At 43.6% G+C, this 19362-nt stretch overlaps 1 protein-coding gene across 4 annotated transcripts in view; it reads left to right on the top strand.

The window, feature by feature from the left end:
• The window catches only part of TMPRSS6 (transmembrane serine protease 6), a 133913-nt gene that overhangs the window by 4121 nt on the left and 110430 nt on the right, over positions 1-19362 (top strand). Inside the window, exons 1-2 of one of the 4 annotated variants that reach the window (XM_056524119.1) lie at positions 15895-16078; positions 16260-16362. The exons of 2 other annotated variants lie outside the window; for them this stretch is intronic. In XM_056524119.1, the coding sequence (XP_056380094.1) occupies positions 16348-16362 (15 nt within the window). In that variant the 5' untranslated portion in view covers positions 15895-16078; positions 16260-16347. Of the gene's footprint in view, positions 1-15894; positions 16079-16259; positions 16363-19362 lie in introns of those variants that run through there. One more of the 4 variants, XM_056524121.1, reaches the window with a different exon arrangement.

The raw sequence follows: 19362 nt of genomic DNA, 5'->3' as shown, positions 1-19362 counted from the left end.
TAATACTTGGTCGCATGTTACTTATATGTCCACTTAAAATATAGGATGGTTAATTTCACCCTTAACTACCCCCATTTGTGAGGGTCGGCGTTTTTGTTTAAAGTCCCATGCAAATCAATGGGAAAGTATGTCTTTAATAACATGTTGCTATGCAGGTGTTGTAGAACTATACATTTTAGCATATCCTTTCTTATTAAAAACCTTGGTAAATATCTGAGACCTGGACATATTAATAGCGCTACCCAGACTGTCCCCCTACATCCTCAATGTATATTATACAATATTATATTATATACATTATTATTAACATTGCTGTATTTTTGTTCCTCTCAATTGTCTTTCCTTTGAAAAAACTGTCCTTCCATTTTTTGGGGAGATTTGGAGACATTAACTATCCATATTTTCTATCATGATACATAAGAATTGTGTAAATGTAAATACCTGATAGGGGGCTCTAACCAGGTGGAAGTAAAACAATGGATATCAATTGGCTTATCCTTTGGTTATCCTAAGATGCTTAGAATAGGGTATAACTAGCTGAATGGTGGAAGACCACTTATAGGCAAAACAGGCAGCCGCCTAGAGCACCCTCTTAACTACTTTTAGTAGGGGTCCGCTTTTCCAGGTCTGCCATCCGGTGAAGGTTCGAGCTAACCGCTAAGCTTTGGTTCACACCTAGCGGCTGCAGTGCCATGCCAGAAATAGGCGCTGCCTGTTGGTGAACATAATTAGAGCTTAATATATATATATATATATATATATATATATATATATATATATATATATATATATCTCAATGTCTGTATGTGTGTGTGTATGCACTGTATGTATGTATGTGTGTATGTTCCAGCATCACTTCCAAACGGCTAAAGATATTAACATGAAACTTGGCACACATGTTACTTATATGTCAACAACAAACATAGGAAAGTTGATTTAACCCTTACTCAGCCCCATTTGCCAGGGGCGGGGTTTTTGTTTAAAGTCCCATACAAGTCTATGGGAAATATATGTTACTGCATAACTTCCAAACGGCTGGAGATATTTCGATAATACTTGGTCACATGTTACTTATATGTCCACTTAAAATATAGGATAGTTAATTTAATCCTTAACTACCCCCATTTGTGAGGGTCAGGGTTTTTGTTTAAAGTCCCATGCAAATCAATGGGAAATGTATGTTCCCACATAACTTCCGTACAGCTGGACATATTTCAATACCTGGTACACATATTACGGGTCGAGATAGGAGGTCGGGATGGGAGTTTGAGATAGGAGGTCGAGATAGGAGAACAGGATATGAGGACGGAATAGGAGGATGGGATAGGAGGTCGGGATAGGAGGTCGGGATAGGAGGTCGAGATATGAGGACGGGATAGGAGGTTGGGATAGGAGGTTGGGATAGGAGGTCGAGATAGGAGGTTGAGATAGGAGGTAGAGATAGGAGGACAGGATAGGAGGCCAAGATAGGAGGTTGACATAGGAGGTCGAGATTTGAGGAAGGGGTAGGAGGTCGGGATAGGAGGTTGATATAGGAGGACGGGATATGAGGACAGCATAGGAGAAAGGGATAGGAGGTTGGGATAGGAGGATGGGATAGGAGGTCGGGATAGGAGGTCAGGATAGGAGGTCGGGAGAGGAGGTCGGGAGAGGAGGTCGTGATAGGAGGTCATGATAGGAGGTCGGGATAGGAGGTCGGGATAGGAGGACGGGATAGAAGGACGGGATAGGAGGTCGGGATAGGAGGTCGGGATATGGCAACAATATATGAGGACAGGATATGAAGTCAAAAGCTTCCTCCTTTGTTTATTTTCCTCCCCAACAAGGATTAGGAAGGAAAAACTGGGCAACGCCAGGTACTCAGCTAGTACAGTAACCACCCGACATGCGAAGGCCCCGACATATGATCAAATCGACATACTATGGCCTCTCAGAGGCCATCGCATGTAGATGTCAGCATCGACATACGATGCTTCTATATGTCGGGGCCATCGCATTAACTGCTATCTGACAGCGCAGACTGCTTAAGCTGCTGTCGAATAGCAGTTTAAGCATCCCGGACAGGTTCACTTACCTATACCCGCTGCTCCGGGTCCACTTCGCGATCCTCCGGCGTCTTCTGCATCTTCTCCGGGGTCCAGGCCTCGCTTTCCGGCGTCGTTATTACGTCGCTGCGCACGCCGTCCCGGCACACCAACGTAGTAACGTCACCAGATAGTGAGGCCCGGACACCAGAGAAGATGCGAAAGAAGCCGGAGGATCCCGAAGAAGACGCTGGAGCAGCGGGACAGCATCGGGAGCCCCTGGGACAGCATCGGGAGCGGTGAGGACACGGTCCGGAGCAGCGGGGACAGGTGAGTATTAAATGCACTTTTTATATTGCACGAATCCCTCAACATACGATGGATTCGACAAACGATGAGTCGTTTGGAACGAATTACCATCGTATGTTGAGGGTCCACTGTATATATATATAAAACTCAATGTGTGTATGTGTGTATGTTCCAGCATCATGTCCAAATGTGTTAAGATATTTACATGAAATTTGGCACACATGTTACTTATATGTCAACAACAAACATAGGATAGGTAATTTAACCCTACTCACCCCCATTTGCCAGGGGCGGGGTTTTTGTTTAAAGTCCCATACAAGTCTATGGGAAATATATGTTACTGCATAACTTCCAAACGGCTAGAGATATTTCGATAATACTTGGTCACATGTTACTTATATGTCCACTTAAAATAAAGGATAGTTAATTTAACCCTTAACTATCCTCATTTATGAGGGTCGGGGTTTTCGTTTAAAGTCACATGCAAATCAATGGGAAATGTATGTTCCCACATAACTTCCGTACGGATGGAGATATTTCAATACCTGGTACACATATTACGGGTCGGGATATGAGAAAGGGATAGGAGGTCGGGATAGGAGGTCGAGATAGGAGGACGGGATATGAGGATGGAGTAGGAGGTCGGGATAGGAGGTCAGGATGGGAGGTCAAGATAGAAGGTCGAGATAGGAGGTCGAGATATGAGGACAGGATAGGAGGACGGGATAGGAGGTTGGGATAGGAGGTCGGGGTTGGGAGGTCGGGATAGGAGGTCGCGATAGGAGGTTGGTATAGGAGGACGGGATAGGAGGATGGGATAGGAGGACGGGATAGGAGGATGCGATATGAGGACGGGATAGGAGGTCGAGATAGGAGGTCGAGATAGGAGGATGGGAAAGGAGGATGGGATAGGAGGACGGGATAGGAGGATGGGATAGGAGGGCGGGATAGGAGGTCGGGATAGAAGGTCGGGATAGGAGGGCGACATAGGAGGTCACGATAGGAGGTCGGGATAGGAGGACGGGATAAGAGGGCGGGATAGGAGGTCGGGATAGAAGGTCGGGATAGGAGGGCGGGATAGGTGGTCGGGATAGGAGGTCGAGATAGAAGGTCAAGATAGGAGGATGGGATATGAGGACGGGATAGGAAGTTGGGATAGGAGGTCAAGATAGGAGGTGGTAAGGATAGGAGGATGGGATAGGAGGTGGGGATAGGAGGTTGGGATAGGAGGTTGGGATAGGAGGTCGGGATAGGAGGTCGGGATATTAGGTTGGGAAATGAGGACGAGTTATGGGGTTGGGATATGACAACAATATAGGAGGACGGGATATGAAGTCAAAAGCTTCCTCTGTTGATTTTCCTCCACAACAAGGATTAGGAAGGGAAAACCGGGCAACGCCGGGCACTCAGCTAGTATATCTATATATATAAAACTCAATGTGTGTGTATGTGTGTATGTTCCAGCATCACGTCCAAACGGCCAAAGATATTAACATGAAACTTGGCACACATGTTACTTATATGTCACCAACAAACATAGGATAGGTGATTTAACCCTTTCTCACCCCCATTTGCCAGGGGCGGGGTTTTTATTTAAAGTCCCATACAAATCAATGGGAATTATATGTTACTGCATAACTTCCAAACGGCTGGAGATATTTCGATAATACTTGGTCGCATGTTACTTATATGTCCACTTAAAAAATAGGATGGTTAATTTCACCCTTAACTACCCCCATTTGTGAGGGTCGGCGTTTTTGTTTAAAGTCCCATGCAAATCAATGGGAAAGTATGTTCCCACATAACTTCCGTACGGATGGAGATATTTCAATACCTGGTACACATATTACGGGTCGGGATATGAGAAAGGGATAGGAGGTCGGGATAGGAGGTCGAGATAGGAGGATGGGATATGAGGATGGAGTAGGAGGTCGGGATAGGAGGTCAGGATGGGAGGTCGAGATAGAAGGTCGAGATAGGAGGTCGAGATATGAGGACAGGATAGGAGGACGGGATAGGAGGTTGGGATAGAAGGTCGGGGTTGGGAGGTCGGGATAGTAGGTCGCGATAGGAGGTTGGTATAGGAGGACGGGATAGGAGGACAGGATAGGAGGACGGGATAGGAGGATGCGATATGAGGACGGGATAGGAGGTCGAGATAGGAGGATGGGAAAGGAGGACGGGATAGGAGGACGGGATAGGAGGATGGGATAGGAGGGCGGGATAGGAGGTCGGGATAGAAGGTCGTGATAGGAGGGCGACATAGGAGGTCACGATAGGAGGTCGCGATAGGAGGGATAGGAGGACGGGATAAGAGGGCAGCATAGGAGGTCGGGATAGAAGGTCGGGATAGGAGGGCGGGATAGGTGGTCAGGATAGGAGGTCGAGATAGAAGGTCAAGATAGGAGGATGGGATATGAGGACGGGATAGGAAGTTGGGATAGGAGGTCAAGATAGGAGGTGGTCAGGATAGGAGAACGGGATAGGAGGTGGGGATAGGAGGTTGGGATAGGAGGTGGGGATAGGAGGTCGGGATATTAGGTCGGGAAATGAGGACGAGTTATGGGGTTGGGATATGACAACAATATAGGAGGACGGCATATGAAGTCAAAAGCTTCCTCTGTTGATTTTCCTCCACAACAAGGATTAGGAAGGGAAAACCGGGCAACGCCGGGCACTCAGCTAGTATATCTATATATATAAAACTCAATGTGTGTGTATGTGTGTATGTTCCAGCATCACGTCCAAACGGCCAAAGATATTAACATGAAACTTGGCACACATGTTACTTATATGTCACCAACAAACATAGGATAGGTGATTTAACCCTTTCTCACCCCCATTTGCCAGGGGCGGGGTTTTTGTTTAAAGTCCCATACAAATCAATGGGAATTATATGTTACTGCATAACTTCCAAACGGCTGGAGATATTTCGATAATACTTGGTCGCATGTTACTTATATGTCCACTTAAAATATAGGATGGTTAATTTCACCCTTAACTACCCCCATTTGTGAGGGTCGGCGTTTTTGTTTAAAGTCCCATGCAAATCAATGGGAAAGTATGTTCCCACATAACTTCCGTACGACTGGAGATATTTTAATGCCTGGTACACATATTACGGGTGGGGATAAGAGTTCGGGATACGAGGTCGGGATAGGAGGTTCGGATAGGAGGTTGGGATAAGAGGACGGGATAGGAGGTCAAGATAGGAGGTCAAGATAGGAGGACGGGATAGGAGGTCGGGATATGAGGTCAGAATATGAGGACGGGATATGGGGTTGGGATATGACAACAATATATGAGGACTGGATATGAAGTCAAAAGCTTCTTCTGTTGATTTTCCTCCACAACAAGGATTAGGAAGGAAAAACCGGGCAACGCCGGGTACTCAGCTAGTATCTATATATGAAAACTCAATGTGTATGTGTGTATGTTCCAGCATCACGTCCAAACGGCCAAAGATATTAACATGAAACTTGGCACACATGTTACTTGTATGTCAACAACAAACATAGGATAGGTAATTTAACCCTTACCCACCCCCATTTGCCAGGGTCGGGGTTTTTGTTTAAAGTCCCATACAAGTCTATGGGAAATATATGTTCCTGCATAACTTCCAAACGGCTGGAGATATTTCGATAATACTTGGTCGCATGTTACTTATATGTCCACTTAAAATATAGGATGGTTAATTTCACCCTTAACTACCCCCATTTGTGAGGGTCGGCGTTTTTGTTTAAAGTCCCATGCAAATCAATGGGAAAGTATGTTCCCACATAACTTCCGTACGACTGGAGATATTTTAATGCCTGGTACACATATTACGGGTGGGGATAAGAGGTCGGGATACGAGGTCGGGATAGGAGGTTCGGATAGGAGGTTGGGATAAGAGGTCGGGATAGGAGGTCGGGATAGATCGAGATAGGAGGACTGGATAGGAGGTCGGGATAGGAGGTCGGAATAGTAGGTCGGGATAGGAGGTCGGGACAGGAGGTCGAGATAGGAGGTCAAGATAGGAGGAGGACAGCCTAGGAGGTCAGGATAGGAGATCGGGATAGGAGGTCAAACTAGGAGGTAGGGATAGGAGGTCGGGATAGGAGGTCAGGATAGGAGGTTGGGATAGGAGGTTGGGATAGGAGGTCGAGATAGGAGGTCGAGATAGGAGGAAGGCATAGGAGGTCTGGATAGGAGGTCGAACTAGGAGGTCGGGATAGGAGGACGGCAAAGGTGGATGGGATGGGATAGGAGGTCGGGATAGGAGGTCGGGATAAGAGGTCTAGATAGGAGGTCAGGATAGGAGATCAGGATAGGAGGTCGATATAGGAGGTTGAGATAGGAGGACGGGATAGGAGGTCGGGATAGGAGGTCGGGATAGGAGGTCGGGATAGGAGGTCGAGATAGGAGGACGGGAAAGGTGGACGGGATAGGAGGTCGGGATAGGAGGTTGAGATATGAGGACGGGATATGAGGACAGGATAGGAGGTCGGGATAGGGGGTCAGGAGAGGAGGACGAGATAGGAGGACGGGATAGGAGGACAGGATAGGAGGACAGGATAGGAGGTCGGATAGGAGGTCAGGATATGAGGACGGGATATGTGGTTGGGATAAGACAACAATATATGAGGACGGGATATGAAGTAAAAAGCTTCCTCCTTTGTTTATTTTCCTCCCCAACAAGGATTAGGAAGGAAAATCCAGGTAACGCCGGGTACTCAGCTAGTAAGTCATAATTGTTCTCCAACTGCCACACACTGTGCACCTGGTATAATACTGCCACATACTGTGCCCCTGAATATATAACTGCCACACACTGTGCACCTGGTATAATACTGCCACATACTGTGCCCCTGAATATATAACTGCCACATACTGTGCCCCTGGTATAATACTGCCACATACTGTGCCCCTGAATATATAACTGCCACATACTGTGCCCCTGGTATTATACTGTCGCACACTGTGCACCTGAATATAATATTGCCACATGCTGTATACCTGAAGAGAATGCTGTCAAACACTATGCCCCTCATTTAATACTGCCACACATCGTGCCCCTGAGTATAATACTGCCCCACACCGTGCCCCTGAGTATAATACTGCCCCACACCGTGCCCCTGAGTATAATACTGCCACACACCATGCCCCTGACTATAATGCTGCCTTACACTGTGCCCCTAAAAATAAAATACCACATGCTGGGCCCCCAAATATTATATTGCCACTGTGCCCTGAAGTGAATTATACCTCTGTATCCCTTAATACAATGAATGAGGTGATCCCCCTATATGAACTCTCCAGCTGTTGCAAAACTAAAATTGCCATCATGCAGACAGAAGAGCATTATAACCCTGCCAGACATTATGACCCCTGAAATAATACTGCCAGAAACCGTGACTTCTGTTTTTCCGAATTCCACCCCTGTACTCCCCCCAGACCCAGTTTCCCTTCCTCCAGCAGACCCCTAAGGACTTCCACACTTCCACACTGTGGACATTTAGTCGGTGAAATGTCCGCTTCCTGCAGGCGCGAACAAGACCCCTGCATAATTCTTCTATAAACTTTTCTGCCCCCCCCCCTCGCAGACCCCTCTGTCCACTTCTGCCCTAATACCTCCCCCCCCCCCCAGGACCCCTGCATCATTCTTCTTTACACCCTGTTCCAAATGATTATGCAAATTCTATTTAGGAGTCACAAAGATTAAATATTTTGTTTTTCAGTTTAACTCATGGATGGCATTGTGTCTCAGGGCTCTTTTGATCACTGAAAACAATCTCGGACACGTGTGATAATTAGATTGTTAGGTGAGCCAATTTAAGGAAAAACTACTAAAGGTGGGTGTTCCACATTATTAAGCAGACACTAATTTCTAGCAATATGAGGAAGAAAAAGGATCTCTCTGCTGCTGAAAAGAGTGAAATAGATCAATGCCTTGGACGGGGTATAAAAACATTAGATATTTCATGAAAACTTAAGCATGATCATAGATTTATTAAAAGATCTGTGGCTGATTCAGAGCACAGACAGGTTAGTGCAGATAAAGGCACATTGAGGAAGATTTTAGCCAGATCCATGCATCAGATCAAGAGAGCAGCTGCTAAAATACCATTACATAGCCGCAAACAGATATTTGAAGCTGCTGGTGCCTCTGGAGTCCCACAGACATAGTAATATAGTTCATAAGGTTAAAAAAAGACCAGAGTCAATCAAGTTCAACCTATAACAGAGTCAATCAAGTCCCTACCGAGTTGAGTTGATCCAGAGGAAGGCAAAAAACTATCATACTAGAGGTAAAAATGCCTTCCCGATTCCAAATATGGCAGTCAAAATAAATCCCTGGATAAATGTTCTGTCCCTATAATTCTAGTATATATAACCAGCAATGTTATTATTCTCCAAAAATGCATACAGGCACCTTTTGAACTCCAGCAAAGAAGAAAAAAAGGGAGCACTCACCACTTCGGATGCTGTAGACAGGTACTTCTTTATTTTCTTTTAGTGCATATAGACAAAGCTTTAACGGCAGGGAAGGTGGACCAGGTCTTACGCGGGGGTTTTCAGGTGATCACATGGGGCGACGGTCCGTTTCACGTTTTTGTGCTTCCTCAGGCCCCTGGCGTTGGGCCAGGGACCCGAGGAAGCGCAAAAGCGTAATAAGGACCATCGCCCCGTGTGATCACCTGAAACCCCCCGCATAAGACCTGGTCCACCTTCCCTGCCGTTAAATCTTTTTCTATATGCACTAAAAGAAAATAAAGAAGTACCTGTCTACAGCATCCGAAGTAGTGAGTGCTCCGTTTATTTCTTCTTTGCTGGACTTGTATTTGCTGTTTGCTACAGACGTAAAGCACCACCTGAATAGACAGCTATAATTATAGTGCATGACAAGCTTATGGTTTAAAATGCACCTATGTAATTTGCAAAGGTACTAGTGCCAGGAAGTTTGTTACTTGGAGAGTGGACACCTTTTGAACTCTTTTACAGAGTTCACCATGGCCACCTCCTCAGGCAGAGAAGTCCACAGTCTCACTGCTCTTACAGTGAAGAACCCCCATCTGTGCTGGTGTAGAAACCTTCTTTCCTCTAAACGTAGAGGATGCCCCCTTGTTAAAAATACAGTCCTGGGTATAAATAGATCATGGGAGAGATCTCTGTACAGTCCCCTGATATATTTATACATAGTTATTAGGTCTCCCCTAAGCATTTTTTTTTCCTAAACTAAATAGCCATAATTCTGCTAATCTTTCTGGGTACTGTATTCCTCCCATTCCCCGTATTACTCTGGTTGCCCATCTTTGAACCCTCTCCAGCTCCACTATATCTTTCTTGTACACTGGTGCCCTGTACTGTACACAGTATTCCATGTGTGGTCTGACTAGTGATTTGTACAGTGGTAGAATTATTTCCTTGTCGTGGGCATCTATGCCCCTATTGATGCACCCCATGATTTTATTTGCCTTGGTAGCAGCTGCCCGACACTGGTCACTACAGCTAAATTTACTGTTAACTAAGACTCCCAAGTCCTTTTCCACATCAGTCGTCCCAAGTGTTCTCCCATTTAATACATAATCCCAGCCCAGATTTTTCTTCCCCATGTGCATTACCTTACATTTATCAGTGTTTAACCTCATTTGCCACTTCTCAGCCCAAACCTCCAACCTATCCAGATCCATTTGTAACAATGCACTGTCCTCTATTGTGATTACCGCTTTAAAGAGATTAGTATAATCTGCAAAAATTGCTACTTTACTATTCAGCCCCTCTACAAGGCCATTAATGAATATATTAAATAGAACAGAACCAAAGACGGACTGTGGTACCCCACTAGTAACAGTCACCCAATCAGAATAAGTACCATTAATAACCACCCTCTGTTTCCTATCACTGAGCCAGTTACCTAACCACTTACACACATTCTCCCCCAGCCCAATCCTTCTCATTTTATGAATTCGGGTAGAAAAACAGACATGGTGCACATCTACAATCTTGTATAATGATCTGATTGCTTCTCAGCATAATATCAAAAACTAACAGGTTGTTAGTATACATTTTTGATCAAAAAGTACAAGCCCACTCGCCACGTCAAGGCCACCTATCCAGAGTGGGTCCCTAACGTCCCTAGCATAAAATGGCGCAGCACCAGGCGGCGACCACCACCGCCGCGCCGCCAATGCCCACAGGGGGGGAACGACCCACTGGCAGAGCGGCCCCAATGCCACTCAAACCAGTCTATGGGCCGCACACCCCCCCCCCCCCCCCCCCCCGCAGACACGGCGCCACGGCAGCAACGGACACCGCACAGCACCACACCAGTGTGAACAGGGATGTAATAGCTCACTTATCATACTCTCCCAGTCAGACTGGGAGGCTACTAGGAAAGAAATGGCCCATGTGCAGCTAACTACTGCTTATATAGGGTTGGGCTGAGGGGGTGGGGAAGAGTGCAGCACATGTTAAAACAAAGAAAAAGGAGGGGATAGAAATCACAGTGTGAATTCGGGTAGAAAAACAGACATGGTTCACATCTACAATCTTGTATAATGATCTGATTGCTTCTCAGCACAATATCAAAAACGAACAAGTTGTTAGTATACATTTTTGATCAAAAAGTACAAGCCCACTCGCCACGTCAAGGCCACCTATCCAGAGTGGGTCCCTAACGTCCCTAGCATAAAATGGCGCAGCACCAGGCGGCGACCACCACCGCCGTGCCGCCAATGCCCACAGGGGGGGAACGACCCACCGGCAGAGCGGCCCCAATGCCACTCAAACCAGTCTATGGGCCGCACCCCCCCCCCCCCCCCGCAGACACGGCGCCACGGCAGCAACGGACACCGCACAGCACCACACCAGTGTGAACAGGGATGTAATAGCTCACTTACCATACTCTCCCAGTCAGACTGGGAGGCTGCTAGGAAAGAAATGGCCCGTGTGCAGCTAACTACTGCTTATATAGGGTTGGGCTGAGGGGGTGGGGAAGAGTGCAGCACATGTTAACACAAAGAAAAAGGAGGGGATTGAAATCACAGTGTGAATTTGGGTAGAAAAACAGACATGGTGCACATCTACAATCTTGTATAATGACCCCAGCCCAATCCTTCTCATTTTATGCACCAACCTTTTATGTGGAACCGTATCAAATGCTTTGGAAAAATCCAGATATACGACATCCAGTCTGGAGCTCACCTCCTGATAAAAGATGATCAGGTTAGTTTGACATAAAGTCATACATTTATTTTTATCAAGATACTCCAAAATAGCATCTCTTAGAAAACCCTCAAACAATTTACATACAATGGAGGTTAAACTAACAGGTCTATAATTCCCGGGGTCACCTTTTGGCCCCTTTTTAAACATCAAGGTGTAGAGTCCTACAGAGTCTTGCAACTGTGCATAAACCTTCTATTCGGCCACCCCTAACCAATGCTCACAAGCAGAAACAGCTGCAATGGGCAGAAAAATACTTGAAGACTACTTGAAGTCCTGTTTACTGATGAGTGCCATGCAGCCCTGGATGGACCAGATGGATGGAGTAGTGGATGGCTGGTGGACGTCCACCCTGTTCCAACAAGGCTGCAATGTCAGCAAGGTTTTGGGCTGGAATCATGGGAAGAGAGCTGGTCGGCCCCTTTAGGGTCCCTAAAGGTGTAAAGATGACCTCTGCAAAGTATGTGGAGTTTCTGACTGACCACTTTCTTCCCTGGTACAGAAGGAAGAACTATGCTTTCCGTAATAAAATCATGTTCGTGCATGATAATGCACCATCTCATGTTGCAAAGAATACCTCTGCATCAATGGCTGCTATGGGGATAAAAGGAGAGAAAGTCATGGTGTGGCCTTAATCCTCCCCTGACCTCAATCCTATTGAGAACCTTTGGATCATCCTCAAGAAAATGGTCTATGAGGGTGGGAGACAGTTTACATCCAAACAGCAGCTCTGGGAGGCTATTCTGATATCTTGCAAACAAATTCAAGCAGAAACTGTCCAAAAACTCACAAGTTCAATTACTGCAAGACTTGTGAAGCTGCTATCAAATAAGGAGTCCTATGTTAAAATGTAACGTGACCTGTTAAAATGTTTAAAAAGTTAAATGTTGTTAAAAGTTTGACTGAAATAGCTTTTGATTTCAGTAAAAATGCTGCAAACACAACAAATGCCAATTTTCAGCTCTTTACAACCTATAAAGTGTTTTGAAACTTACTGTGCTTAATAATTTGGAACAGTGCATTGTGAGTTTTTTAAGTAAAAAAAGAAAAGATACTGTCATCATTAGGAGGTTTGTTAAAATTTGAATTGTACTCTAATAGTTGATAACAAGAGAAATATGCTGACTGTTATTTACATCAATTATTTAGGTAAATGAGAAAAATGTAATTTGCATAATAATTTGGAACAGGGTGTATATATATATATATATATATATATATATATATATATATATATATAAAATCACATCCAATTGTTGAGAATCCAGAAACGCATCCACATTTACAGTACAGGTAAACATGATTTTGTGCGGGGTCCCAAATTAGTCATACTGTCATGTGTTTGTACTGAGCAAGCAAACCCTTAGCTGTTCAACCTTTGTATAGCTCCGAACCTCTGGTTAATCATTTTCCTCTGTTAAGAGAAAGACATGAAGCATCTCAGAAGTAAATAAGGGATAAACAAAATGGAGACAGTCACTAGAAAGCCAGGGGTGTCTACACACCGCGGCACTTAAAGAAACCAAAGCTCCACCAGTACCGCACACCGTATACCAATGACATTCACCTTGGGTAGATTCATAAAACCCTTCAAGTTTTTGATACTTGGCTGGAAGACACAAGTTCTCAACACCGTTTCGGTGTCTGGGATTTTGTGTGAGCACTATTAGTTTGTCAGTGTGTGGCAGTATTATCAGGTTACAATATTGCAATTTTATTAAGGCACCATATAGGTTTTCAATTAAAGTAATTTGTGCTTTGTATTGTGGAAGTAGGGTAAGTAAGGGTACAGTATGAATTATTATAGTGGTACTATACAGCTCTTATGTTATTGCTTATTCATTTGTGCTTTGCATGGTGGTATTATAAGGGTACTGTACTACACTTTTATTTTGACACTATATAGGTTTTTTCATGCTATAGCTATTTATTGCTTTGTATGGCAGTACTTTTAGGGTTATTATTTAAACACAATAGTACTCATTTGTTATAACTTATTGTTTGGTGATATTATAAGAGTACTTTATTTTTTAGGCACTATATCGATATATATATATTGGCCCTCATTTACTATGATTTCCCTGTTGGTTTTGTGGTTTTTCCTGTCGTTTTTTTTTTTTTTGTTTCCCAACATATTTACTATTGTGGGTAACACTTGTGTCGCACAGGTTTTCGTGTTGCGACAAGTTTTGTCAGTTCACTCCGTCAATGTTCTTTACATTGTTAAAGCGCGGGAAGTGACGGCAGTGGAGAGGTAAAGTTTTTGTTTTGGTTTGATACATGGTTTGTTAAATTGTATTAAATAATTGAATTTATTTGGTTAATGGATTTGGTAGTGACCTTTTCTTCAAGGGTTTTTTTTTGTTATCGTAAAATTGTTTACATTGGTTAGTTTGCAAAATATATATTTGAGACATATTTCCATCTCAAACTAGCCTTGTCCTTCAATGAAAGGGTTACAGACGTTTAGATTGTTCTCCATTTTTTTGTAGGTTATGAAAAAATGTATTGGTCATTTTATATTGCTTTATTTTTCTTGCCATAGTTTATATTTTATAAAAGGGGGGTAAGGGCAGCTTCAGATCACATACTACACAAATTTCTCTACTGATAGGAGGTGTCGGTAAGTATCTAGCCCAAAACCCGACAAATCGGGTTAGTATTCTTCATAAATGCCTTGTAAAAAGGCGTTTCTGTCGGGTAATGCCCCTTTTTTTTCTTTTTTGAAAAGCCGACTCGGGTAGATTGGCAATAACAGGCGCACACGGTCGCAATGTGTCTGCGACAGGTCGCAGACACATTGCGACAGGCGCAGAAACAGAAAACCCGAGAAAACAATTCGGGTTGATAATAGTAAATGAGGGCCATTGTCAGTGTGTGGGGGTATTATTAGGTTAAAATATTGCAATTTTATTTAGGCACTATATTGGTTTAGTCACCCCCCTTTTCCCATAAAAAAACTATGTAAATAAATATAAACATATGTGGTATCGCTGCGTGCGTAAATGTCCAAACTAGTTAATTAAGCCACACGGTCAATGGCGTACGCATATCTTTGGTCACTTTTTATACCATTAAAAAATGAATAAAAAGCGATGAAAACGAAAATGGTGCCGATAAAAAAAGGCTAAAATCACGGCGCAAAAAATGAGCCCTTATACATCCCCATATGCAGAAAATGTAAAAAGTTATAGGGGTCAGAAGAGGACATTTTTAAACGTATACAAGTACGACAAAATCAAACCTATATAAGTAGGGTATCATTTTTACCATATGTGCCTACAGAATAATGATAAGGTGTCATTTTTACCGAAAAATGTACTGCGTAGAAACTGAAGCCCTCACAAAATGAAAAAATTGCATTTTTTTCTTCAACTTTGTCACACAATGACTTTATTTTCCATTTCGCCGTGGATTTTTGGGTAAAATGACTGATGTTATTACTAAGTAGAATTGGTGGCACAAAAAATAAGCCATTATATGGATTTTTAGGTGGAAAATTTAAAGGGTTATGATTTTTAAAAGGTAAGGAGGAAAAAACGAAAATGCAAAAACTGAAAAAAAGGCTTTCAATTATAGTTAGTTTGTGCTTTGTATAACAGTATAATTAGTATGTACGGTATGTATTATTATTGAAGTACTATAGAGCTCTTCTGTTATAGCCTATTAGTTTGTACTTTGCATGGCAGTATATTAGGATACAATATTGCACTTGAATTAAGATACTATATAGGTTTTCTGTTATTTTTAATCTGTACTACACTTGTATTTAGACACTATATAGGTTTTCTGTTATACAGTAGTTATTTGTGCTTTGTAAGACAGTATTATTATAGTAATGTACTGCACTTGTATTTATGCACTTTATAGGTTTTTCTGTTACATTTAATTTGTGCTTTGTATGGCAGTATTATTAGGGTACTGTATGAATTATTATTGAGATACTATCGAGCTCTTCTGTTATAGCCTATTAATTTCAAGGCCAGACTGGCCATCGGACACTCCAGGCATTTGCCCGGGGGTCTGGGCTGTCAGTGGGCCGGGCAGCCGGCCTGCCATGGATAGTGTATGCAGTGGCCACCCTGGAGGCTGCGAGTGTGAGCTGTGAGATGAGGGTGCTGGTGATTATAGAAGTGCCACGCAGGCATGTCTCTACAACCCTCACATCGGCCATAGTGAGGAGGAGCGGACCCAGTTTTCTTCACTTCTCCGCTGACTGTTCATAAGCTCCACCCCTTTTGGATTACTCCACCCCCAAGAGGACAGCCCCGCCCCCTCATCCTCACATGGTCCCAGTGCAATGTACACTTGCCTTCTGGTAACTTTCTGGCTGTCCTTCCTGTCTCTCTTCTGCCTTCACTTGTCTGGGTGGGCTGGGTCTTGTTAATCCCCTTGTCCAGGAAGTGTCCCCTTGTCCAGGAAGTGTAGACCATGGAGCTGGGCATCTGGGAGGAATGCTGCATTGCCACTGGAGACTGGCTCATGCTGCTGCATGTACCCCATGTGATAGTCCTCTGGCTGGTGTGCTTTCAGCATAGGTAATTTAAGTTTTTCAGTACTGGACTACCCCTTTAAGAGTTTTCTTTTGCGGTGTATGTGTGTAAGTGTGTGGCGGGGGGGGGGGGGGGGGTATTTAATTAAAGAGGTTATCCAGCAATAATTCTGTCTATGCTGCATGTTAACATACAAGCCGATAACACCTTCCTCGCTCCCTCACAGTCTTTGGTTCCCAGTCCACAACCAGTCCCCAGTGGCGCTTTGATGTCGGCAGACCCAGCCAGCTCAGGAAAGGGAAGTTCAGAGGTGAATGCGTGCGGACCAGGTACTGGAGGCTAGGAGGGAGCGAGGAAGGTGTTATAGGCGAGGAAGGTGTTAACATGCAGCATGAACAAATTTATTAAAAATAAGATTTTGCTAGATAACTCCAGTAAAACCGTAGTCAGTGAGAGCCCCATATTTACGTTTTGCCTAAGGCCTTTAAAAAAAAAAAAAAAAAAAAAAAAACACAGGATAAAAGAGAAAAAAAAACCTCTGGTCCCAAAACTTACTTTGTGGTCTTGCCAGGGGGGCTGATGCTACTGCTACCACTTTAACCCCTTCCCGCCCTATGAGGTATGCATACATCCTAGCGATCTACTTCACAGCGCGATACACTGCAGGAGATTGCTGGCGGGACCCAGCTGTCGATCACAGCTGGGGTCCTGCTGCAGCTGCCGAGACTGGGATTGTGCCAGTCTCTGCAGCATTAACCCCATAGATGCTGTGATCAGTCCTGATCACAGCATCTATGGGTTTGACAGGGGAGGGGGCACCCCCCGTCCACCAACGGTGATCCCATGATGCGATTGTGGGATCCCGTTGGTTGCCATGGCAGCAGGTGGGTCAGCTGATGGCCTCCTGTCTGCCTAGTAGTGCAGCCTTTGAAGTCCATCCATAGGCTGGATCACACAGACTGTTAGCCAGTGTAGAACTGACTGTTAAAAAAAAATTTTGGTCCAAAACGTGGAATTAAAAAAAAAAGTAGCATGGATCACAAATATGGTACCAATAAAAAGTACAGCTCATCCCACAAAAAATAAGCCCTCACACAATGATGTTGGATGAAAGATAAAAAAGTTATGGCTGTCAGAACTAGACACCACAAAAGGGGAGGGCAAAGGAAAAGGAAAAAGAACATAAAAAAGCTATATAAATTGGGAATCTCCATAATCGCACCGACCCTCAGAATAAAAATAATATAATTTTTACCATACGGTGAATGCCATAAAAAAAAATTATAAAAAAAAAAGGCAGACATTTTTCAAATTTTTCACAATATTTTTGAATTTTTCACAAAAAAGGCTGCTGCTTGTACTACCCAAAGGTGGCTGCTATTACTACCTAAAGGGGGCTGCTGCTACTACTACCTAAAGGGGGCTGCTGCTTCTACTACCTAAAGGGGGTTGCTGCTGCTAGTACTACCTAAATCGGGCTGCTGCTACTACTACCTAGAGGGGGGTACTTTTGCTACTAGCTAAAGGGGGCTACTTCTACCACTACCTAAAAGGAGCTGTAACTACTGTTACATAAATGGGTCTGAAACTCCTACTACCTAAAGGGGGCTGCTATTACTATATACATGGGACTGCAACTATATACAGGGGGCTACTATCTACTGGGAAATCTACCTACTCTTTCCCACTTATCTACCCACTCTACTGTGTGACACCAAAGGGGTTATTATTATTGTTTGGGGCACTATAGGTGCTGGAAAATTGCAGAGCCTAAAATGTTTGTTTTGCAGGTTCTGTGGAGACATGTTGTGACTGGAAGAAATCTTCATGATGGTCTGGACCGGATGGAGAAGAAAAAGTAAAGTGAACGACTCCAATAACAGAAGATGTCACCTGATGTAACTGTATGTAATCACTTCTAAGGTCTGCGGAGCCTGTGTAGAACGGATATCTACCACTATATGGTCGCTGTATGGGGGGAAAATTTCTTATTTGTATACTGATATTATTAGTAACATTGGTCAGTATACAGGATTTGGTCAGTAACAGTATGATGATAATATGTATGGTGATAATATTCCTCCTTGTATTCTGGTATTATTGGTAATATTACTCTCAGTATACAAGATTTGGTCAGTAACAGTGTGATGGTAATATGTAGGGTGATACTATTCTTCCTTGTATACTGGTATTTAGGGCTGCAGCTAACGATTAATTTTATCGATTAATAATCGATTAATCGATTTGTTGTTTCATCCCTGATACCTGTCTCTGAAGCGTGCTCCGGTTCACATGTTACTTCCTCCGTTTGGACGCCGGGGCGGAGTTTCATGACATCACCACTGATGTTTCCCCAGGCCTGCTCGTAGTGAGGCCAAACAGCGGTGATGTTAGCAAGTTCCACCCAGCGTCCGAACAGAGGAAGTATCAGGAACACGGATCGGACACAGGTATTAGGCTGAAACAACAAATCGATTAATCGAATCAGTATACAGGATTTGGTCAGTAACGGTATGATGGTAATATGCATGGTGAGAATATTCTTCCTTGTTTACTGGTGTCATTTGTAATATTGGTCTCAGTATACAGGATATGTTCAGTAACAGTATGATGGTAATGTGCATGGTGAGAATATTCTTCTTTGTATACTGGTGTTATTGGTTTCAGTATACAAGATTTAGTAAGTAACAGTATGATGGTAATCTGTATGGGAATAACATTCCTCCTTGTATTCTGGTATTATTGGTCTAAGTATACATGATTTGGTTAGTAATAGTATGATGGTAATATATATGATGATAATATGTCTTCATATATTTTTTTTTATATACCCTGTTATACCCAACTATGATTGACACTTAGCCCCTCCTCTTTGTGGCTCCGCCTTGACATAACCACACCCATGACCGAAATGGGCTGCTTAGTCTTAAAGGGGAACTCTGGTGGAAACAAGTAGAAAACAAATGTTTTCAAATCAACTGGTGTCTGAAAGTTAAACAGATTTGTAAATTACTTCTATTAAAAAATCTTGGTCCGTCCAGTACTTACTAGCTGCTGTATAAAACAGAGAACTGTGTGAATTTCTTTTCTGTCTGACAACAGTGCTCTCTGCTGACACCTCTGTCCGTGTCAGGAACTGTCCAGATTAGAATAATATCCCCATAGAAAATATGTATAAATAGAAATGAAGGATAGCACTCACCACCTCTGGAGGTCGTGAGATATTTTCTTTATTGCATGTGAATCATAAAGTGCAGCGTGCAGCAGAAGACACGATTTGCAGCGGGTGAGGACGCTGGGGCGCTCCAGACACTGATGACAGCTGTTTC

The sequence above is a fragment of the Hyla sarda genome, chromosome 6, assembly GCF_029499605.1.
Source record: "Hyla sarda isolate aHylSar1 chromosome 6, aHylSar1.hap1, whole genome shotgun sequence".
In the NCBI taxonomy this organism is placed as follows: domain Eukaryota; kingdom Metazoa; phylum Chordata; class Amphibia; order Anura; family Hylidae; genus Hyla; species Hyla sarda.
The sequence above is the reverse complement of the archived record's forward strand: the minus strand, read 5'-3'. Positions and strand labels throughout refer to the sequence as shown.